Source organism: Bidens hawaiensis, unplaced genomic scaffold, assembly GCF_021521415.1.
Source record: "Bidens hawaiensis isolate Kalapana, Puna unplaced genomic scaffold, B.hawaiensis_p1.1 tig00013016_1, whole genome shotgun sequence".
NCBI lineage: Eukaryota > Viridiplantae > Streptophyta > Magnoliopsida > Asterales > Asteraceae > Bidens > Bidens hawaiensis.
The window spans coordinates 103933-127453 of record NW_027492095.1 but is presented as its reverse complement, the minus strand read 5'-3'; the positions used below and the strand labels follow the sequence as shown (position 1 = coordinate 127453).

Sequence of the window (23521 nt, the reverse complement as noted above, 5' to 3'; positions counted from 1 at the left end):
ACAAGATGCCATATAAGGCTTTATCATTTTAACCCGTCATTTGAGTTTTATAAAACCAGGCGTACTGGTCTCGTTCTGACCTCCAAAACATTGCCAAAAAACTTGTTTTCCTCTTCGCTTTGGACCAATCAATTTTTTCAATTTTTAATTTATATTCATATATATATATATATATATATCAAAATAAAAAAATAAAAATTGTGTAATGATTGAAAACGGGTTATGAGGCATTTTACGATATTACCAAAACACCAATTTTTACAAAACGAGTCATTGATGACTGGGAAACCACATGTTACACAACCACTACGCGTGGTTTAAAAATATCATTTCTATAAAACGAGATTCCGAGGTAAAAGGTTCTCGATTAACGATTCAGTCATTGCTCAGCTCGGTTAACATATCCCAAAACATGTAGGCCTCTTGTTCATTATCCAGATTTGCAGCAGACAGAGAAGACGGCAAATCACTCGCATCTTCATTATATTCAATCCGTAAGAAACTAAACATAATATAATATAATATAATATACTTACTTTTGCCTTTAATTTCCGTATCAATCAATTTTTACAGTTTAATACCATCGCCTTGTATGAATTTTGTTATTTAGGGTTTATGCTTCGATGTAATACTGTTGATTGTTGAGGTTGTTGTTTATAACTTAATACATATCAGATTATTATTTAGAAATATATTTTAAACAATTACTGTTCAGATATTAGAATCAACTATTAAGATGACCTAACTATATGCAAAATTGATATGGATTTGGTTGCATATTTTGACTTACGAGAGCGCGAGCTTGAGCTTGAGCTTGGCGCGCTTAGAGCTATTTCTTTAAAGCTCGAACTTAGCTTGTGAGTTGTTTTCAAGTTCACGCTCAGCACAGGCTTGTCTCGTTAATTATTTATTAATTTTATTTTTATGTACATTTTTATATATTTTGGGAAAAACCTTAAGCTATTTGCGGTGTGACCTGTGAAGATAAAACATAGAAGTCAAAACATTTTTATGTACATTTTTATATATTTTGGGAAAAACCTTAAGCTATTTGCGGTGTGACCTGTGAAGATAAAACATAGAAGTCAAAACAGGTAAAACTTAAAAGTACACAAGGCTCGAGCTTGGGTTAGACTCGTTTATTATTTATTAATTTTTTTATATACGGTTTTAATTATTCATTCCCCAAATATATAAAAATATTTAAAACCGTGAATAAATTAGTTAATAAATAATATACAAGTCGAGCCTGAATTTGAAAAAGGCTTATGTTTTATATATTTTAGGAAAAACCTTAAACGAGCTTAAGCACGGCTCGAGCTCATGTAGTACAATAAACGAGCCAAAGCTCGGCTTTGCGGTGTGAAATTAAGACATAGAAGTCAAAAGAGGTAAAACTTAATTTGAGGCTCGGGTTCGGAAAAGTTCAGCTTGTTTCCAACATTTTATTGATCTGTACTCTAGTAGCGCGCTTGCGGCCCGGATCGTTTTCACACCTAGTGGTTTTTATGATCTACATCCGAGTCTGAGCTCGGCTCATTTTGACTTACGTTCGAACTCTTTAATCTAAAGCTCGAACTCGGCTTGTGAGTCTTTTTTTTCAACTTCAGGCTCGACTTGTTTATTATTTATTAATTAATTTATATACGGTTTAAATTATTTTTATATATTTTGGGAAAAGCCTTAGACGGGCTCAAGCTTGGCTCGAGCTCGTGTAGTACATAAAAGTCAAAAGACGTAGAACTTAAAAAATACACTAGGCTCAACCTCGATAACTAATTGAGTTTTATTTGCGGCTTGAGTGTGGCTTGCAAGCGGCTCGGCTCGTTTGCACCCCTAGTGGCTTTCATGATTTACATCAGTTTTGAATCTGAAAGCTACTTTATTGAACCTCTGAGCTCATAGTTATGTTTTTTGATTCAGAGTTTCAGACAATTGGAGAAGATACTTGATTACTTGAACATATTTCAAGGATTAAGTAGCTGGAATTTATTTGTAAGATTAGCATATACACATATGTGGAATTTTGCATCCAAATGTCTAGCTGGAACCGGTGGGCTAAGATTTAGAAACCGCTTCAAACCGCTAACACAAAGTGTTCAAGAATCATCAGATGATGAAGCTTCTGTTGTTATTAGTAAAGAAGAGGGATTAGAGTGCCCGATATGCTGCGAATACTTCAACATAGTCGAAAACGTACCTTATGTTTTATGGTGTGGTCATTCACTCTGTAAAAACTGCATCTTATCTCTTCCGTGGGCCATAGGCAAGATCCAACCGTTACCCGTTCGGTTACCTCTTCTAATATCTTGCCCCTGGTGCAATCTTTTATCGCCCCGTGTTGTAATAAAAGGAACCCTAAAGTTTCCAAGAAAAAATTACTTTCTTCTTTGGATGGTTGAAAGAATGACAAGTGAACAGATTAAAGCGAATGATGATTCGACAATGTTGACTTTGAGTGATGGTCAAACGGGCCGATCATCTGGGCCCGTTGCAGGGAACAGTCGTGTTGGTTTTGTTAAGAGGGTGGTGGTTTTTTTGGTTGAAATGACCGCTAAGTTCCCGTTGGTGTTGATCCTTTTGATGATTGTGTTATATGCAGTTCCTGCAAGTGCAATAATACTGGCTTTGTATGTTTTGCTTACTGTTGTGGTTGCGGTTCCTTCGTTTCTGGTTTTGTATTTTTCGTATCCTAGTTTGGATTGGTTGGTGAGGGAGATCGTCGGTTAGTTAAGTTGGTTGGTTTGGTTCGGTTCGGTTTGTGTGATTACAGTTGGTACAAATGGTTTTGTTGATGTTAGCTGCTTTCTGTGTATATGTGTGCCTTTGGTAGAGGCTATAATGTTTAATTCTGTTAAATAAAAATGAATTTGTGTAAATAATTAATTATAGTTAAACAAATTGGTTTTATATATTGTTTTTGTTGTGGTTAACTGGGTTTATTGTTATGTGATGGTAGTAAGTGTTGTAAAAAAGAATTAATAAACCCGATTAAATCTATACGTCTCTATTGAGCCAAGGGTGTCTCTGGAAGCTCGAGGGCGTTGTTGGTTTGGTTTTGGTTTGGTTTTTTACACATCCCAACAAAAAAATGTGTAAAAAACCAATAGAATGATAAAGTAAAAGACGTGTTAGGTGAGGTTAAATGTATCATCCTCTTATATGTTGAAAGTATCTCTGTAAGTAATTATTATATATACTAAAAGGAGGATTTACTGCTCCTCACAATTACAATATTCAATTTACTATTTAATATTTTAATATTATATTTACTACATCATTAAATTACTAGCCTATAAATAAAAATGAAGGATTTATTTCATTTATTATACTTTTTTTTTCAACTAATTATATTATTTATACAAACTGTATATTTAAATATTCTTGTACAAGTATCAGTTTTACATATTTAGTTAAACGTTTTTCTTAAACTTTGCTTTCGTATTTTTTTTATAATTCGTCTTTACAGTGACCGAAACTTTTTTTATGATCTACAAATCTCCCATTGTCGCTTTGTTTTATATTCGTGTCTCGATGATTGATAACGCGCCTTTAAAATATTTTTTAGGCTTGCTTATGTTTACGAATTTGTGTCGATACTGTTGATACTAACCGAATTTGTGTTGGTTTGTAACAGTAATGTGCCGGGTTTTTTTGTTCAACATGTGATGATTTGTTGTAATGTGGCATTGACGGGTTTATTTCTTTTGTTTAGCTCCGATGTCATAACCTGATACAAGTTGACTTCGTGTCGACTCACAACGCAATCATGATTTAACATTTTCATATATGTTTTTCTGTTTGATTTAATGGTCCCGTCACAAAACGCTAAGTAAAAATGAATAATTGGTTATAAAAATTTTAGTATATGAAAAATTCATTCAATAAAAACAATAAAATAAGATACGTCTAATACAACCGTAACTATCTAGATGATGCCTTGGGATTAGCTATATTATGCACATGCTAATTCACATTTTTGTTATAAAATATTTAAACATTAGATGGTACCTAACCACCTATTGGCTATTGGGATTTGGGAAATCGGACAAGCGAATTATATCTTTCTTTCGTAACTAGATTATGTTGGACTATCTTTTTAACTTTTTTTTTTTTTTTTTTTTTAAGAAAATCATTTAGATCATACACTTACTCGATTATTTCTATTTTTCTCTCAGAAAAAAATTCATTATAGCTAAGAAAACCTTCTAATTTTGTTTTATATAACGTGAGACTTAAACCCAACCTCCTTTTTTTTAATTGAAGTCTTTAGAGCATTCTTAGCCCATCCATCATTCTCATCTAAATAATTACATTAAAACATATTGTTTTATCTTTACGTTCAATTAAATTATATTTTTTATACATTTATCGTTACCATTTTTCTATTCTATACTAACAACCAATTTCAACAACTACAAAATTATCGGGGAGACAGACAAACTTTCCCCAAATTTAAAAAAAAAACCCACTAATTTTTAATTCTCCTCCACCCACAGCCACTCTCTACCCTATTCTATAATTTATAAAATATTCTCACAAATATTTAAGAGACGAGTTAAGAACGCTCTTTGATATCTCGCCTTAACCACTTTGACTATCTTTTTAACCGGTTTCTTTCTAAACCATCATCTTCAAAATCATCCATTATAACAAAACTTATCCTATACTAAAAAAATCAATTTTATCATCATATCACACATAAAATAAATATTTTTATTTATTTATTTATTTGTGGATTATATTATGACACTAGACTCACCTCGCACTCTCTTGAACCATCATCCTCTTCCTTCATCGTCTTCATATATATATAACTGTTTGTTTCACTCAAAACTAATTCATTATATTATTATTATTATTATTATTATTTAGAATTCGCCAGAAACCCTAACTTTACCATATTCTCACTCAATCTCTTCTATACACTTTAATATTATTAATATCCAGATTCACACTCCTTTCTTCCGGAAACTATGGCGTCATTTTCCGGCGTTGGACTCCACCTGCCGCCGTCGTCAATCTGCACCGATAGAACGGCGTCGTTTGCTCAGCCGTCAGTCTCCGTCAATTCGTTTGCTAAACCTAGACGAATTGCTCTACGCTCGTTGAAATTGAAGACTAGTAGTAGTAGGTGTAATGAGGCTTTGTTGCGAGCTGGTACTGGTGGTATATTTGGCGGCAAGAGGTATCGATCGTCGTTTGTTGTTCGGTGTGATGCTTCGTCTAATGGCAGGGTAATATATAGTATTGTTATTATTATACTATTTTACTGTTAGTTGTTAACTGGATTGATTGGATGATGAAGGTTCTGTGGAGTTTAGAATAGGGACTAATTGAGTTAGGGACTAATTAATAGTTGAATGAATTATAGATACTGAATTTGATTTCCTTAAGACTATAATTAGGGCTGGAAATGAACTAAACATTCGGTGAATTGTTTGATGGGAAGTGCGTTTCTTTTAATGAATGAAGGAACATGAACAGGGAATTACGTTTGATATACCAAAAGAACGAGCACGAATAGGGGCCGTGTACATGCAATTGTGTTAGTTTATGTTCGTTAATGTTTCTTTGTTTATGTTTATTCATTATAAGGTTTTTTATATTTTTCAGTGACTTCTCTGATTTTATCATATAGATTTAAGTAAAATTATTAACTATAAAATAAAAATTTATATATGAGTGTTATGTGATTAATTTATATGTATTTAACATATGGATATGAATGTTAAAAAAACACCAGCACAAATTTGATAGCTGGACCGAACCGTTGACATTGACTATTCTCGGTTAGCCAATTTGGATAAAATTTGATCGTGTTCGTGAAGTGTTCATTTTGTTAACGAATGAACGCGAACAAAAATATTTCGTTCGGTTAGGTTTTTGTGAACCACTTGCTTGTCTGATAAAAGCTTAAAGGACGAACCTGAAGAAGGCATTGTTCGATTCGGTTCAGTTTGTTTACAGCGCTAGATATAATGTTTTTTTTACAGAATAGCTAGATAGGTTGTTGATATTTTCCATGATATACTTATTGACAATGGGACAATTGTATTTACAGATTACTCAACAAGAATTCACAGAGATGGCATGGCAAGCAATTGTGTCTTCTCCTGAAGTTGCAAAGGAGAACAAGCATCAGATTGTTGAAACTGAGCATTTGATGAAAGCTCTGCTGGAACAGAAGAACGGGCTAGCTCGCAGGATATTCTCCAAGGCTGGTGTGGATAATACACGCCTTCTAGAAGCCACTGATAAGTTCATTCAGCGCCAACCAAAGGTGATAGATATTCTGTATTAATAATTATATGACACTTAAGCTGTTGCATGTTCTAACCTTGGTTACTTTATATGGCAGGTTATTAGTGAGTCAGCAGGCTCAATGTTAGGGAGGGATTTGGAAGGCCTGATGCAGAGAGCTAGGGATTACAAGAAAGAGTACGGTGACTCATTTGTTTCTGTTGAGCATCTGGTGCTTGGTTTTGTGCAAGATAACCGATTTGGGAAACAATTGTTCAAGGAGTTTCAAATTTCATTGAAAACATTAAAGAATGCAATAGAATCCATCAGAGGAAAGCAAACAGTAATTGACCAGGGTAAATACAGTTCATTATGTTAGATCATATGCTCTTCTTGTTAATCCAAGTGATCCTAATATGTTTTTGAACTTCAGACCCTGAAGGGAAGTATGAATCATTAGAGAAGTATGGTAAAGATTTGACTGCCATGGCTAGAGAAGGGAAGCTTGACCCGGTAATTGGAAGAGATGATGAAATACGAAGATGCATCCAGATTCTCTCAAGAAGAACCAAGAACAACCCTGTGCTCATTGGTGAACCAGGTGTTGGAAAGACTGCGATTTCCGAAGGGTAAGTTATTAAGATAATGTCTTTTTGTAAAACCACAAAAAGCCAAGTAATTTGAAGGCTTGAAGACTTAATTTACTCTACTGCATTTGACAGGCTTGCTCAGAGGATAGTGCAAGGTGATGTGCCTCAAGCATTAATGAATAGAAAGGTGTGTAATACTATACTGTGAACTTATAACAGTCTCATCAATGTTGTCTACATTAACTGACCTGTTATTCGCATATTAGTTGTTATCTCTTGACATGGGTGCGCTTATTGCTGGTGCAAAATATCGTGGAGAGTTTGAAGATCGACTTAAGGCAGTCTTGAAGGAGGTTACTGAATCAGATGGCCAGATTATACTTTTCATTGATGAGATTCATACTGTTGTTGGAGCCGGTATATTAAACTCCAGATGATCTTTTGTTTTATAAAATATACTAAACATGATCTGATTCTAAAGTTCATTTGCGTTTGTAGGGGCTACAAATGGTGCAATGGATGCTGGGAATCTGTTGAAACCAATGCTTGGTCGTGGGGAGTTGAGATGCATTGGTGCAACAACATTGGACGAGTATCGTAAATATATTGAAAAAGATCCTGCATTGGAAAGACGTTTTCAACAAGTTTATGTTGACCAACCGACAGTTGAAGATACGGTTTCCATACTTCGTGGACTGCGTGAAAGATATGAACTGCATCATGGAGTACGCATTTCAGATAGTGCACTTGTTGAGGCTGCAATTCTCTCAGATCGTTACATCAGTGGACGATTTTTACCAGATAAAGGTACTATAGTTAATCGCAGCCATTGATATTTTAGTTACCTCATATTTGCATGATCAAATACGATCAAATACTAAAGTGTGCATGTGTTTGTTGTGAATTGCAGCCATTGATCTGGTAGATGAAGCTGCAGCTAAACTGAAAATGGAGATTACTTCAAAACCAACCGCACTTGATGAGATCAATCGTGCTGTTTTGAAACTGGAAATGGAGAGGCTATCACTCACTAGTGATACAGATAAAGCTTCAAAGGACAGGTTGAATCGTCTCGAGGCTGAGCTGGCACTCTTGAAGGAAAGGCAAGCTGAGTTAACTGAACAGTGGGAACATGAAAAGAGTGTCATGACTGATATGCAATCTATTAAAGAAGAAGTGAGTCAACATCTGATTAATTTTATAGTCTTTATCTGTTCATGATAACATAAACTAAACGGTCATTATTTGCAGATTGATCGGGTTAATCTAGAGATACAGCAAGCAGAGCGTGAGTATGATCTAAACCGTGCAGCTGAGCTGAAATATGGGAGTTTGAACTCACTGTTACGCCAGCTTGAAACTGCTGAAAAAGAGTTAGTTGAGTATATGAGTTCGGGTAAGTCGATGCTTCGTGAAGAGGTTACGGGTGATGACATTGCAGAGATCGTGAGCAAATGGACGGGAATTCCACTTTCAAAACTGAAACAATCCGAGAGAGAGAAACTCTTATATTTGGAAGACGAGTTGCACAAACGGGTTGTGGGTCAGGATCCTGCAGTGACAGCAGTAGCCGAAGCAATCCAACGGTCCCGTGCCGGATTATCTGATCCTCACCGTCCAATAGCAAGTTTCATGTTCATGGGACCTACGGGAGTGGGGAAAACCGAGCTGGCAAAAGCACTTGCTTCTTACTTGTTCAACACTGAGGAGGCTCTTGTGAGGATAGACATGAGTGAATACATGGAGAAGCATGCAGTTTCTAGGTTAATAGGGGCGCCACCTGGATATGTTGGGTATGAGGAAGGTGGACAGTTGACCGAGACCGTACGCAGGAGGCCTTATGCAGTTATCTTGTTTGATGAAATTGAAAAGGCTCATGCTGATGTGTTCAATGTGTTCCTCCAGATTTTGGATGATGGTAGGGTGACCGACTCACAAGGTCGTACGGTCAGTTTCACTAACACCGTCATCATCATGACGTCAAACGTGGGCTCACAGTACATCCTAGACACGGATGACGACTCTGCGCCAAAAGAACAAGCTTACGAGACCATAAAACGAAGAGTCATGGATGCAGCCAGGTCAATCTTCCGACCCGAGTTCATGAACCGGGTCGATGAGTATATAGTATTCCAACCCCTCGACCGCTCACAAATCAACAGAATCGTACGACTACAGGTACGCTGCACAGCATTTAGCCCTTAAAAGTGTTTGATTTAATAGTTTAACATTTTAACAAGCAGTTACTGAATTATTTTGTTTTTTGTGATCATTAGTTGGAGCGGGTACAAAAGAGGATAGCAGACCGGAAGCTAAAGATTGAAGTAAGCGAAGCTGCAGTTGAGCTTCTCGGGAGTCTCGGGTATGATCCAAACTATGGTGCCAGACCCGTGAAACGGGTGATCCAACAGTATGTTGAAAACGAGCTTGCGAAGGGTATTTTGAGAGGAGACTTTAAAGACGAGGACACCATATCGGTTGACACCGAAGTCACGGCCTTTTCAAACGGTCAACTCCCTCAACAAAAGCTAGTCTTCAAGCGAGTTGACTCGCAACCTGGTGACGCACCCGAGGGAAAGGAAGCCTTTTCGCAAACTGTCTAGATTATGAACCGAAATGTAGATGATGCATACAATTATAATGTTTTTACCATTAGCAAATAGCAATACAGCATGTACATGAACATCTTGTATGCATAATAAATGCTTGTGCTATGAGTTTTTTTCCCACTTTTGAGAATCAAATCTATATTATATTGTAAAATTATAATTATAATTTATACAGATACAGATTACAATGTCATGACTTAGCTTCTAGGTAAGAATTGCAGCATCATTGCTCGCGTTTTATGATCGGACGAAAGCCCAAGCTCACGCATCTCCTGGTACAACTTGGTAGCCGACTCGGTCTTTTCTCTAAGACAAAAACCTTGAACCGCAGCATTGTAAAGATGCGCATTTAGTGGAACTAGCTGCACATCGGTTTAAACCATATTAAAAAAACTGAACACGAAATTGCAACGATTTCGATTTGTACCAACTGTATATTAAAAGTAAAGTAAAAAGTAACTTACTTTCAAAATCTCATGAACTTCATCATAAAGAGAACCCAAATGCAAGATCTAATCAGTGACAACAGAGTCAAAGTATCTGGACTTTTCTTTTGATGAACCATGTGTTGGTACACTTGCAACGCGACCTTCGGCTCGTTTCCAACTTCACAAGCTCCGATCACCCGACAATAAGACGTAACCGGAACCGACAACCCTAAATCCTCCATCTCCCATAATATCTGCAAAGCTCGTCTCCAAGCACCGACCCGCTTACAAGCCGTTAGTGCAGTGTTATACAAATGCAACCCGAGTGCAGACGGGCTCTTGTGTTGAACCTTTTCAAAAAGCCGAAGCGCGTCACCATACCGCTCCGCTCTGCACAATGCAACAAGCAGTGCATTCCATGTGTATGATGTCGGAACATGTCCTAAAGATTTCATGCAATCGAAGACCTTAAACGCAAGGTTTACTTGACCGTTATTCCCCAGCGAGTGAATCAATGCATTGAATACGATAATATTCGGATTCTCTTTTCGTTTCATCATACCCCGAAACACACTCAATGCAAAATCCCATCGTCCTTCTTTCGCAAACGCGATTATCACCGCTTCCATAGTACGTGTATCCGGTTCCACCCGGTTTTGAACCATTTCAAGATATGCCTGAATCGCCAATCCGTACCGACTACACGCAAGAAACGTTGTAACCAATAACCGATATGTTACTGCATTCCCGGCACAGTTAATATTATTCATTGTTCTCCAAACGAACTCCGTTTTCACCCAATCTTTATTATCCCGGCACAACGTCAACATCATATTAAACAAAACTTGATCAAGATTCTTCGTGTGGACTTCATCCTTAACAAGCTCTTCGAACAATTCAAACGCAGCATCAAAGCCTCTAGCTTTTGCAACCCCTTGTAAGATTAAATTATAACTATGCCCGCTTATACGATCACTCAACTTCATCGAATCAAACACACGCAACGCATCATCAAACTCTTCATTCCTCAACAAACACGACAACAAAGCGTTAAACGCGTGCGACTCAGGTCTCAACCCCATTAAATCCATCGAAGCGTAGAGCTCGAGTGCGCTTCGAACCTTATCCGACCGACTAAGCTTCAACAGGCGCCAAGATAGATTCTTTTCATCTCTTTCCTCTAAAAACTGCAGCCTGCTCTCATAAACAACATCATCATTATCCTGTTCATGTTCTTTAACATCCGATGCGTATGCGATTGAAGCATTGAGTACTGATTTGTGAATATAATTTAAAGGTTTTGGGTTTGCACACCAAGTGTTCGACGTAATGTCTGAACGAAAAATTTGAGAGAATCTTGAATTGGGCAAGTGGGTATTGTAGTATTCGGATAATCCAAGTGCTGGTATGTGAAATATAACAGAAGTAGTTAAAGATGCAGCCATAAATCCAGAGTTGAGCTTCAAGTTTCAAACTTGTTGGAATTAGCTTTGGGAACAATTTGAACTACTCTTTGTCAGAAAGACAAAAATGGAACTATACATTATCCAAGCAATGTACCATTTATTATGCACAATGTACCATTTATCATCCATTTATTTATACAATAAATGAAATGACCAAAATGTCCGTTTAACCAATGGAAATCGATAATTACACTTGGGAGCGTTTTTCTTAAGACCTTTCATTCTAAAATCGTTGTCACGTCATTTTTAATTATCAATCCAATTGTTTTTAGATCCAACCAGCATTTATCACACGTTCTGGTATCGGTGGGCCGCTAGTTTATTATTCAGATATTGACGGAAACTAGTATAATATTAGGAAGCTAGTTTTATATTAGCATAAACTAGTTTTATATTGACGGAAACTAGTATAATATTAGTATAATTCCATGTGTAAGATTCTCTGACTTATCTGATAAATCATATTGTGTGTAACACGCAAATAGTTTATCTGAAAATTATTCATGGTTCAAAGATTAATCCAGGCACTTAATCATAAAACCATGATTGAAATCAACACCGAGCTCGGATAAGCTTGAGTCAAGCTCGTTTAACTTACAGAGCACTCAAGTTTGGCTAGTTTTGAGTTCTATTTTCAAATTTTCAAAGCTAGAGCACAACTTATGAGTAGTTTTTCTCTCGAGCTTGATTTTTGTAGTTAAAGAAACATATTTTAATTATTTATAATTATCCTTATGTGTTTATTTAATTATATTTAGTTAGTTTTGTTATGGCTTTATAAAGAACATTATTTTTAAATAAATATATGAATTAAAAACCATATAAACAATAGGATCGTTTTGATTGCCTGGGTTGATTTATTAAACAATTTTATTTTTAGGTTTAAGCTTAAGCTTAAGCTCAAGCTTATATGGGCTTAACTTGATTCGAGTTTTTACAAGCCAATCTCAAGCCTGATCTCAGGCTTGAGCAACTTGGCCCGCTTACACTTGCGCCTTGGGCTGTGAGTGAACCAGACGCCCAATAGTCCATTCGGTGGGAAGTTCATTTATGTTCGTCCGTTTAATAAACAAACCAAACATGAACAAAAAATTTCGTTCAACAAGCTTAACGGATAACATGAACAGATGTCATGTTCGTGAACGTTTGTTAACGTCCGTCCAATTACTATATTAAGTGATGCGGTGTAATTATGAATTTGTGGGCGAATTTGTATGGATTTATATTTTTTTTAATTTAAATTAGTATGTAATCGTTTATGTTGGTTTGTTCATTAGAGTCGTTTATGTATGTGTTTTCCGTTAATGTTCATCAATTAGTATTTGTGTGTTTGTTTGTCCATTAAGCATCCGTTTACAATATGAACGAATGAACATGAACAAACTCAATGGCAGACGAAATAGAACAAGTTCTGGTCCGGTTCGGTTCAATCCGCTTAGGTGAGCTAAAACCCCTTTTCTTTGTTAGAAGTCGCCCAGTTCCCATAAACCCCTTTTTATTCTCAATCACAAATTATCAAGCAACGATCAAATGGAAGAAAAAGACGATCTTGAACAAATTGGTAAGCTCAAATCATCAATTCTTATCTGCGTATTGCTCAGTTAGTCGATTAGGTTAAGCTTCAGTTAGTCGATTAGGTTAAGCTTTATTAATAAAGTTACAACCTTTATATGAATTCAAGAATCTTTGATTGTAATTGTTTACTGGTAACGTTGAAGATGATGTACAGGGTGTAATTGAAGGTGAAATTGTAACAGTGGGTGACGTGGAGGATGAGGAGTTGAAGAATAAGATGGAAGGAATGGCATCAATTGCTTTGTTACCCGACGGGTCGATTTCGGGTCATTTTGTTCAGCTTCCTCACTCTGTTTGTTATGGCATTCATGGAACTGGTATTTTTTTTGCTTATGTTTATCTTGATTAGAGGTTTATTTCCATTTCATTTGTATGGCTTGGGTCGGGTCGGTTTTGGGAATAAACCGAAACAAAAACAGAAATGTCGGTTTTCGATTATTTAAAAACCGTTTGGTTTCGGGGTTTTTTTTTTTTTGAGTTTTGGGAAAATCTAGCCGAAAATCGAAATGTTGGTTTTTGAGTTTTTGAAAACTGTTCATTTTCGGTTTTAGGGTTCGGTTCCAGTTACGGGGAACAAACCGAAATGTTGGTTTTTGAGTTTTTTAAAAACCGTTTGGTTTCAGTTTTTGGTTTGGGTTCGGTATTTTCGGTTTTGGGAAAAAAACAACCAAAAAGTTGGTTTTTGAGTTTTTAAAAACAGTTCAGTTTGGGAAAAACCGATTGTTTTTGAGATTTTGAAAACGTTCGGTTTTAGCCCTGCTTGCGGTGCGCACATATGATGTATATATGTGTGAACCCTCGGGTGGGCAAAAGTGAAATTGCACTAATTTTGACGTTATTTTACTAATCTCGTGAAAATAACGTTAAAAGTGACGGACGGTTAATCAGGCATCATGTAGTGGCGTTGATAGCTGAAAGATAAGGGTACATGCACCGATCAGCCGGTGTCCCGATGATTGAGTGCTATGTGCCTTATGTCCAAGGCTTGATGCAAAACTACTATCGAGCCGGGGGTCTCACCGGAAGCAGCCTCTCTATCCCTATGGGGTAGAGGTAAGGCTGCCTACATCTTACCCTCCTCAGACCCTACCATAGCTTTGCTATTGGTGGGATATACTGAGTACGATGATGATGATGATGATGATGATGATGATGGTTTGGGTTTGGTTCGGTTTCAGTATTTTTCAGTTTTGCCATTCGGGCTTGAAAAATTTTGGTCGAAAAGATAAGTTGGCCAAAAGTTATGAATTTTGGCCTAAATTTTGTTGATGATTATACATTTTTAATAAAATATTCGGGTTAAACTATATATATTTAAGTATTATAATTTCTGTAAAGTTTAAAATAAAACACAAAAATCCATTAGTTCGGCATGTTTTTTCTCGAAAACATGAAACTAAACCGTCTGTTTTTGTTTCAATTTGGTTATTTCGGTTTGTTTTTTTCTGGTTTTACGGTTTCATACACAACCCTACTTTTTGGTTATAAATGTGTTACGTCATGAAAACAGAGATAGCATGTGAAAGGGAATGCAGCCGTGGCGAGGACTACCGGTTGGTTAAATTAACCATAATCGACTTCAATGTGAGTCTTCTGATGTTTCTTCCTTTTCTTAGCATGTTTTGATGTTTCGCTCTAATAGTTGTTCTTACTTGTTGCAGAGCAAGAAAGAACAAGATGTAGTGGTTGAAAGACGAGGTCATGATGCTGCCCGGTTATGTAATGTTGATCATGCTCATGGGTAATAAATCTTTCCAGGGGTGTAAACAAGCTGAGTCCAAGCTCGGCTAGTTTCAAGCTCTGGCTCATGAATCATTTTTTCAAACTCGGGCTCAGCTCGTTTATTGTTTATTAATTAATTTATTTAATTTATACACGTTTTTAAATACTTTTCATATATTTTGAGAAAATCTTAAATGAGCCAAAGCTCGACTGTGTAGTGTCAAATTATTACATAGAAGCCCAAAGGAGGTGAAACCGTGAAACTTAAATATACACAAGGCTCGGGCTCGTTTGCACCCCTAATATTTCCAGTCAAATATCTAAGGCTTTTGATATCATGTGGTACTGAATGATTCTACTTATATGGTCCATTTATACATAGATGGGAGAAGGATGTTGTTAATTTGGTAGACCAAAAGCACAAGAAGAACAAGATTGTGATATCTTTCGAGTGTGAAACGCTTAAAGCGGATGAAGCAGCTGAAGAGCATGTTAGGCGGTTCATGCCTAAATTAACTGGTATGGATGCTGTTGGTAAGCATTTGTTTGAATAGTTTTACACACTTGAATTTGCGCTTTTCGGTTGCTAATCGACGCCTTAAATTTGCAGTTAATATTGGGAAGATGAGTATTACCGGCTTGGACTTCAAAGCAGAATTGGGACCCACAGAGCAAAGTTAACATTTGGTTGCAGCTTTAATCATTTTGACGTGATTTTCTGCTTCTTGATGACTTTAGTTGACTGTTTCATAATTATCATCAACCGCCTTAGTTACTCGGCCACCAAGTGTAATCTTGTTTATAATTGCAGAAACGCATGATAACGAATTACTGATGATGAACTAAATTTAACTAACTGGCATACAAAAAGTAGTACTAAAAAGCAGTTTGAAATGTTGATTGATCCCACATCGGTGGGTACCTTGCGCTTGGGCAATGACGCAGCTAATGAGGTAATAATCGAGGGACGTCAATTGCTGGTTGAAAACTATTTCCAAATCCCCTCTTTGGCCTCCGGTTTCCCGGGCCATTGAGATTATTTGAAAGGACTCACCTACAATTTTTAATATAAAGTTATGTTTTTAATTTAAATATTTAATGTATGAAAAAAAACTATTACTCCTAAAATTCTTTATTTAAACAAACTGTTATTTAAAGGCATATGAATGCTTATATAGATATAATAGTGATGTCTACACTTTGATACCAACAACTGATGAGATAAGGGCTTGAATAAAACAAAATGAAGAACTAATAATACTGTCTAAACTCGCGGGACCCACCAATATCATTACAGATAACCCGTGGAAGTTGGATTTGAACGTGAGACATAGGCCGGCCCGTAAACGAACAAAATGTTCATCTTGAATTTCGTTTATGTTCGTCCATAAAATAAACGAACAAACATGAACACATATTCCGTTCCTTCTCTTGCGTTCTATATGTTTGTTCATTTACATTTGTTTATATTTGTTCATTTATGTATGTTCCTTTACACTACGAGTCTACGATTGGCTAATTTAAATTTATTAAAAGAGCAATTAAGCAACCTTTAGGCCATGGATGAATATCCATCTTGAATTCTTAATATAAAAATCTTCAAAAATTATGTAAAACTGGTCTGTTTCACATCCCAAGTTTTTCTTAAAACTTGTGTATAGATAAAAGCAGTAGTGAAATAAAAATAGAATAATAAGAAAGAAGGTTAAAATGGTGATTGATCGATCCCACATCGGTGGGAGGATACAAAAGGAGGCCAGGTCTGGATGCATAAAAGGAGGCGCTTGATGAAAGTATCTTTGCGCTTGGGGCAATGACGCAGCTAATGAGGTAATAACAGAGGCGCGTCAATTGCTGGTGAAAACCATTTCCAAACCCCCTTCTTGGCCTTGGGTATCCCGGGGCCATCGAGAATTTTGGAAGGACTCTCTCTCGAGGGTAAAGTCCTATGATTTATAGTTATAGTTTTTTTCTATTTTTTAGGAAACTTGTTTTTGATGTTTTGATTTATCAGTTTCAAATAGTGTTTTTTAACAAAAAATAAATCCATTATAAATTACCTATTTTAATGTATAAGAAAAGCTATTTTAGTCTTCAAATTCTTTATTTACAAGTAGTTTTTGTGATAGTTTATGATGTCTATGTAAGTTGAACCATTCATTAATAATCAACCTTAAAACAAGTTGAAATCAACAACAAAGAAAACTTAGATGCAAACCATGTAAAATTCACAAATACATATAAAATAAACAAAAAAGTAAACTGCAGTTTTTGTTTATGTGGTTTTAATCCAACAATTTTAAATTTACGATTTTCGTCCATGTGTCATTTTTCACTTGCAGTTAAATCCGAATTCATTAACTTCGTCAAGTCTGGTTGTTAAATCCATCAGCGTGCGCCTCACTTGAGGGGCAGTTTTGTCATTTTTTCCCCAATATATACCCCAATCCTAATTCGCAACCCTCACGTGAGACTAGAGTGTATTGGGAAAAAAAAAGACAAATCAACCAACTCCTCACGTGAAGAGCACGCTAATAGGTTTAACGACCAGATTAGTAAATTTGGCTTTAACTGCAAGTGAAATGAAACCACATGAATGAAAATCACAAATTTGAAACTATGTGACTAAAACCACAGATTTGACAAATGTGATTATTTTTAGCTATTTGTTGATATAACTTGTCGAACCTAAACTAATCGATTAAAGTTTTATTATATTTCCGGCGTCTCGCTGGCGCTTAATTAAATTAAAAGAATATGGTAACTCATAACAAAGAGTATCAGGCAGATAAAAAAATCTTGGATCAAAAAGAATTTACTGCACATTATAAAATATTTCCTCATGATTACAAATCCCTCCAACAAAGCAATTCCAACCACCTATTAACTAAAGGTTGACACAGTTATGTAAAACTTTATAAACAAACAAACAAACAAAATAATGACCTTCAATGACTTATCAAGTTCAAAACTGAAAGAATCATATTTTTTCAACCTAATTAGGCTATAAAGTTTGAACCTTTAAGGTATTGCCCCTTTCTTCTTGTTGCATTCGGGCTCGTTACAAGCGACAGGTGGGGCACTCGTCATCCTGCACATGATTCCTATTGGCTAAAAAAATATACTCGCCCCACAACGGGCAAAACTGTAAAATTGTCCAAATAAAGAAACTGTTATGTTACATACCAAAATAATGAATCTTCTTACACCGGTTGAGCTTCAACTAATCAGCAAATTCTGGCTGAAGTCTATAGCTGAGTTCTTGAACAAAATTTGATCTTTATATCATCGTCGCATCCTTTTGTTTATGCACTTGCATACGCCTAAACGACTACTACTCCAAGATGTGGCAGTTCTTGACAAATTCGTTTGAGTAGTTGACGTATTTTGACCAAAAAGGGCGAAGATGCTCGTACCCTATTTGTAACCACGGTTTTGATTGACCGTTGTAATGTATTACTGCCGCCTTTTTTACACTCTCGATGCTTGTATTCTTCTGGTATCCTAACCCTAACATGTGCCATGATGGTTCAATCGGTTGAACATGGCCTCGAAACGCAATCAAAGCCGGTGGTAGGGTTCCAAGTTTCCATAATGTCAAATTCGACCTCAGGTTCTACAACAATAAATCACACATTCACATTATAAATAACAAAAAAAAACATGAATATGTATATACACGCCCACGTTTATAGAGGCGCTTTCTTTTCAAAACCAATAGTAAGTTGAGAACCGCACATTTTGCTTGAACAAAAACATAAAATAAAACTAAAAGATAAATGTTTATTTATCTATCCCCGCTCTTTCTTCGATTTTATCTCTCTCATTTTTTTAATATATAAAACTGTGAACACATGAATATATGCATTTAGATAAAAGACTTATCAATTTTATATTCTATTAAAATAAATCTTAAAAATATTGAAGTCTGCATGTACAATGCTTTAGGCGGTTCTTGCAATTCTCAACATATTACTGGTTCTTAAATAAAGGATCTCTTATGAGTGTAAAGATGTGTGTGGTTATTCTATGTGCTTGTTTACCTCTTTGAACCATGCATGATATGTTTCTCTAATGTTCGTTTTCCGCCACGTGTGCAAGTCAAAAACATTCATCCCATAAGCCCACGCACACTCGTTAGGGTCCAAACTTTTAGCCACCAGTGGGTGAGAAAAGTTGAAGTAATTTCTGAACCGTTTAGACATGACCCATAAATCTTCCCCTTTACACGTTTCAACCGCTCCGTTGACTTTCCCATTAAGGTCAATTTCCCATAGTGGAGATAAATCGCGTTGAATCACCATATCATCATCCAAGAAAACAACTTTATCAAGATTCGGAAAAAGCTACATGATAAAATAAAAGTGTTAAAAGGTTAGTTAAAATATCAGCAATGTGAAATGACCAAAAAGGACATGTAGTCGTGTATTTACGTTACCTCTGGGAGATATATGCGAAGATGATTAAGCAATGATATGTATTTAGGGCTTCTAGCCTGCAATTTAGAGGCAAACATTCTCGGAGAAGTATTATCACCAAGATTAGCCCCGGACACATGATTTCCATGATAATAATTCCGAATCTCGTTATGGTTTTCCATAGCTTCAAGAACCGGAACATTGTCTCGGGTCAACCAGTCAAACTGATGAACACCTTTGACTTCAACAATAGCAGGAGAGACGGGATTTAAAGCAAACCATGAGTGCATGCCTGCGTAAGTCTTTTTATCCGTTATCACATGAAAGACTATTTTCTCAGGTGTTAGAGAAGACTTGACTGCAGACGTGACTACAACTGACGCCGCCAGAATATTGTCAGTCGAAAGGATAAAATGGTAATACGAATTATCGGATAAAAGCGGAAGTAATTCTGGTGACGGTAACTGTCTCCTTGCATGAGCATTAGATGAGTATTCATCAGTCAACCTTAACGAAAGACAATGAATGCCTTTTGGAACCGAACTTGCTGCGAAATGTTTGTTCATAAGTTCTTGAAGTTTAGATTCTCTCATCTCCCTCTCGGATCTTTCCATCTGTCAATTTCATTGGCAAAAAACATTAATCTAGGCACCTGTTCGGTTCATAAGCATGTATACAATAGCAAAATAAATATATAATTATCGATTTCATTGTTCATATTCATACCATGCCTTTCAATACGATAGCAAAATCTTTAGCAGTGTATGTGTTGGCATTGATTTCCGAGACGAGTTGTGTGAAGTTATCCGGGATTTTTAAGTCCGCTGGAATCTGTTCGGTTTTGACTTGATTAAGGATGTGGTAGAAGTCTTTGACAAGTCGCTGTTACACCGAAGGACAAGCGTTAAGTTTATTGAAATAAATGTAAAAAGTAAAAAAGTGAAAAACTTTTTATTTAATTTACCACTGAATCATCACCCCTTCCAAGAAGCTTTGGACCCAAACGTCTACCTAAACAATCTGCAGCATATAAGTGTTAATTAATGAGAACTGTCTGCCACATGCAACATAAACATTTATAGCTTATAATACGGTATAGTTCAAAACAAAAAAGCTTAACAAAAATGAATTACAAACATATAAAGCATGGTAGTAGGTGCAAAGAGTTAACACTCGTTAACCAAAAGGGTAAACAATAACCAACAGAAACATGTGAAAGAGAGAAAAGCGAAACCGTAGATGCAACGGTACACGTTAACTTTAAACAAAAACAAGAGTCTACAATGGAGACTTGTGAGGGTAAACATGGATCTAAAACACTTTGCAACATTCAGAATCAAATCAATTACAAAAAAATAAAATAATTAATTCAAAAAAACACTAGGGGATTAACCAAAATCCTCAAAAAAACAAATCAGTTCATCAAAAGCAATAACGTTACAAGATTCGAGATTCTAACTACTCAATCTTTAATATCAAGAAACAAATTAGATTGCTTGTTAACAATATTCATCAAGTCAAGAAACAGTCTTGTTGCCAGAACTTTAATATCATCAACAACCCAAATCAAGATCTCGAACCCGAACCCGAACCCGAACCTGAACCAAAAACTATCAAAATCAAGAACCAACTAACAAACAAATAATTCCAAGATCAAGAACCCAAATCCCAATTTCACATTAAACATACCATCAACAAAAACAAGATCAAAAACTCGAACCCGAACCACAAATTAACAAAATCAAGAAACAACAACCAAATAACTCCAAGATCAAGAACCCAAATCCCAATTTCACATTAATCATACCATCAACAAAAACAAGATCAAAAACCCGAACCTGAATTCGAACCCGAACCACAAATTAACAAAATCAAGAAACCAACCACCAAATCATTCCAAGATCATAAACCCGAACCCGAACCGCAAACTAACAAAATCAAGAACCAACCACCAAACAATTCCAAGATCAAGAGCCCAAATCCCAATTTCACATTAATCATATCATCAACAAAAACAAGATCAAAAACCCGAACGCGAACCACAATTTAACAAAATCAAGAACCAACCACCAAATCATTCCAAGATCAAAAACCCAAATCCCAATTTCACATTAATCATACCATCAACAAAAAACAAGATCAAGAACCCGAACCCGAACCACAAATTAACAAAATCAAGAAACAACCACCAAATCATTCCAAGATCATAAACCCGAACCCGAACCCAAACCACAAACTAACAAAATCAAGAACCAATGAACCAACCACCAAATAACTCCAAGATCAAGAACCCAAATCCCAATTTCACATTAATCAAACCATCAACAAAAACAAGATCAAAAACCCAAACCCGAACCACAAATTAACAAAATCAAGAAACCAACAACCAAATAATTGCAAGATCAAGAACCCAAATTTAATACAGATCAAGAAGAGTACCTATAGATGAGCACTTATTAACACCTTCCAATGTAACCAAAGCCGTAAGAATAAAGACAAACGGCAACAAGAAAGCAAGAACAAGAATCGTATGAAACAGAGTCCTGTAAGAAATATGACGAGCTGCAACTTTGATCTTCATCAAATCAATAAACCCATTACTGCTCGATATCGTTAAGCTTCTCATGCTAGGTGAGAAGTGTAGCTGCATAATGAATATAATAATCCCCTAATTCCCCAATATTCGTAATAATAAAACCCTAACCCTAAATCCAATTTCCACCGCAAAATTATCGATCTTTATCCACTTTTGCATCATACCCAGATCCCAATTGCTTGAATCGGTATCAATTGATTAAAAAATCGATTTTTTTTCGAAATTAGGGCTCAATTGACGCGAAATTAGGGTTTTTGAAGATGGGTTTGATCTGGGGTTGAAGAGAATTAGATGGAGGAAATGATTAATTGGGATTCAAACGGTCGGATCGAAGGATATTAATGGCGTCTGAATCAAATATCGTTTATTAGTCAAGACCGTGTTCATATCATATAAAGGAGATTGAGAATATTATTATTATTATTATTATTATTATTATTATTATTATTATTATTATTATTATTACTATTATTTTTATTATTATTATTATTATTTTTATTATTATTATTATTATTATGTACCTTGTTGTTTGTTAAGATGTTTTAAACTTTTAATCATATACCGTTATGTTTATGTAACGGGAGCGGACGGTGAACCGATCGTCTTACTGGTTATTTGTTTATGATGTTATTTGATTTTCAAGTTCGGTTTGACTGGTCTAATTGTTGGATTAGTCGTTTAATTGGTATAACGACCGGACGGGTTGAACCAAGTTTAATAAACAAATAGCATTGTAAAGTTATATAGATCAACAGGGTTGTCTCGAAGATTTCAATGCTCATAAAAATTGGACCTTAGATGAAATTTTTTACCTCAAATATTTTGGTCTAATTAACCATAAACAGACTAATAGCTAAGTTGTTGGGCGTTTCAAAATTTTTTACCCAGTTAAAAATAAACAGATAGTAATTCTTAGATTGAGATCTTAGAAGAAAAGGAAAAATTACCAGACCAAGTAGCTCAAATGGAAAACGGTTAAGAGGCTTAATTGGATTGATTCTGTGCTCTATTCCTGACCGAATTGGATAGTTTGGTCTGGTTGTTAACACACTTGTTATAATCTTTTAAAAACGTTAATTTATGATATACTCTTTTTATAAACATATATATAAATTATTTACTTTTCAAAAAACAAATTAAACTAAATTAATAAAGTGAACATGACATCAAATATTTATCCTTTTTTAATCACAACAGGCTTTCAATTTATTATGAAAGGTTCACTGTGTTACCTTAACATTTAATTTTAAGTAATCAATAATTCAGATTTTTCTAGGCGTTTTTGTTTTGTTTTTTTTGTTTTTTTGGTTTTTATTTTTTTGCTTAACATATACATGTAATACACATCTATATTTTTTATGTCTTCTGAATTAAAAAAAATGACTTGCATGTCACGACATTTATAGAGATGACATTAAAAATGAATTTTAACGTATTAAGATTAAAATTAAAAACAAGTATACTCTTTTGCTGATGCTACATATTTGGGATAATGAGATTTCCTGTTATTATTATTATTATTATCATTAAATAGTGTTTTACACATTTTCCTATTAAAAATATTCATTCATTGTATGACCAATTTGGATTCTCATTTGGAAAAGTTTTAATAAAATTTAATTAATACAGTCGTGAACATTAAACAACAAATATATGTTTTATTTTCATCCGATTTACATCATAAAAATAAATTTTGCATATAAATAAAAACAACAAACTTTGTGTTTGTATATGAATACAATTTGAAAACAATAATGTTTTAACTTTTGGCGTGTGGTTATAAAAACAGTACCGAATCAGAAGGATCAAGAACTCATGTTAGGAGTAGGATTCTCATATGACTCGTCGAATGTTGAATAATCCGGGCTGGTATA

General features: G+C 35.3%; 4 protein-coding genes, 1 non-coding gene and 2 pseudogenes across 6 annotated transcripts; 5 read left to right on the top strand and 2 right to left on the bottom strand.

Moving 5' to 3' along the window:
• Nucleotides 1-2015: 2015 nt before the first annotated feature.
• LOC143543014 (uncharacterized) lies at nt 2016-2951 on the top strand. Its single transcript, XM_077035450.1, has one exon. It carries the CDS (start codon nt 2017-2019, stop codon nt 2728-2730), a length of 714 nt encoding a protein of 237 aa, XP_076891565.1. The 5' UTR covers nt 2016; the 3' UTR covers nt 2731-2951.
• A 1929-nt stretch (nt 2952-4880) lies between these two features.
• Nucleotides 4881-9438, top strand: LOC143543044 (chaperone protein ClpB3, chloroplastic-like). Its single transcript, XM_077035479.1, has 10 exons — nt 4881-5237; nt 6065-6283; nt 6362-6599; nt 6677-6872; nt 6966-7020; nt 7100-7250; nt 7332-7640; nt 7744-8009; nt 8085-9011; nt 9110-9438. The coding sequence occupies exons 1-10, from the start codon at nt 4977-4979 to the stop codon at nt 9434-9436; spliced, it is 2949 nt and encodes a 982-aa protein (XP_076891594.1). The 5' UTR covers nt 4881-4976; the 3' UTR covers nt 9437-9438.
• A 159-nt stretch (nt 9439-9597) lies between these two features.
• On the bottom strand, nt 9598-11372 carry LOC143543046 (pentatricopeptide repeat-containing protein At3g29290-like; annotated as a pseudogene). The gene is made up of 2 exons (XR_013137002.1): nt 9907-11372; nt 9598-9804 (listed from the first exon to the last, which is right to left on the bottom strand). The product of XR_013137002.1 is annotated as a pentatricopeptide repeat-containing protein At3g29290-like (transcript).
• Nucleotides 11373-12866: 1494 nt separating this feature from the next.
• LOC143543067 (uncharacterized) lies at nt 12867-15473 on the top strand. The gene is made up of 6 exons (XM_077035491.1): nt 12867-12897; nt 13055-13228; nt 14422-14495; nt 14573-14652; nt 15016-15167; nt 15244-15473. The coding sequence occupies exons 1-6, from the start codon at nt 12867-12869 to the stop codon at nt 15312-15314; spliced, it is 582 nt and encodes a 193-aa protein (XP_076891606.1). The 3' UTR covers nt 15315-15473.
• A 79-nt stretch (nt 15474-15552) lies between these two features.
• Nucleotides 15553-15709, top strand: LOC143543073 (U4 spliceosomal RNA). Its single transcript, XR_013137013.1, has one exon. It is a non-coding gene; the product is annotated as a U4 spliceosomal RNA (small nuclear RNA).
• Nucleotides 15710-16428: 719 nt separating this feature from the next.
• On the top strand, nt 16429-16573 carry LOC143543072 (U4 spliceosomal RNA; annotated as a pseudogene).
• Nucleotides 16574-17429: 856 nt separating this feature from the next.
• Nucleotides 17430-21996, bottom strand: LOC143543043 (putative galacturonosyltransferase 13). Its single transcript, XM_077035478.1, has 6 exons — nt 21491-21996; nt 20016-20071; nt 19778-19933; nt 19072-19665; nt 18677-18979; nt 17430-18249 (listed from the first exon to the last, which is right to left on the bottom strand). The coding sequence occupies exons 1-6, from the start codon at nt 21699-21701 to the stop codon at nt 17968-17970; spliced, it is 1602 nt and encodes a 533-aa protein (XP_076891593.1). The 5' UTR covers nt 21702-21996; the 3' UTR covers nt 17430-17967.
• Nucleotides 21997-23521: the final 1525 nt, after the last annotated feature.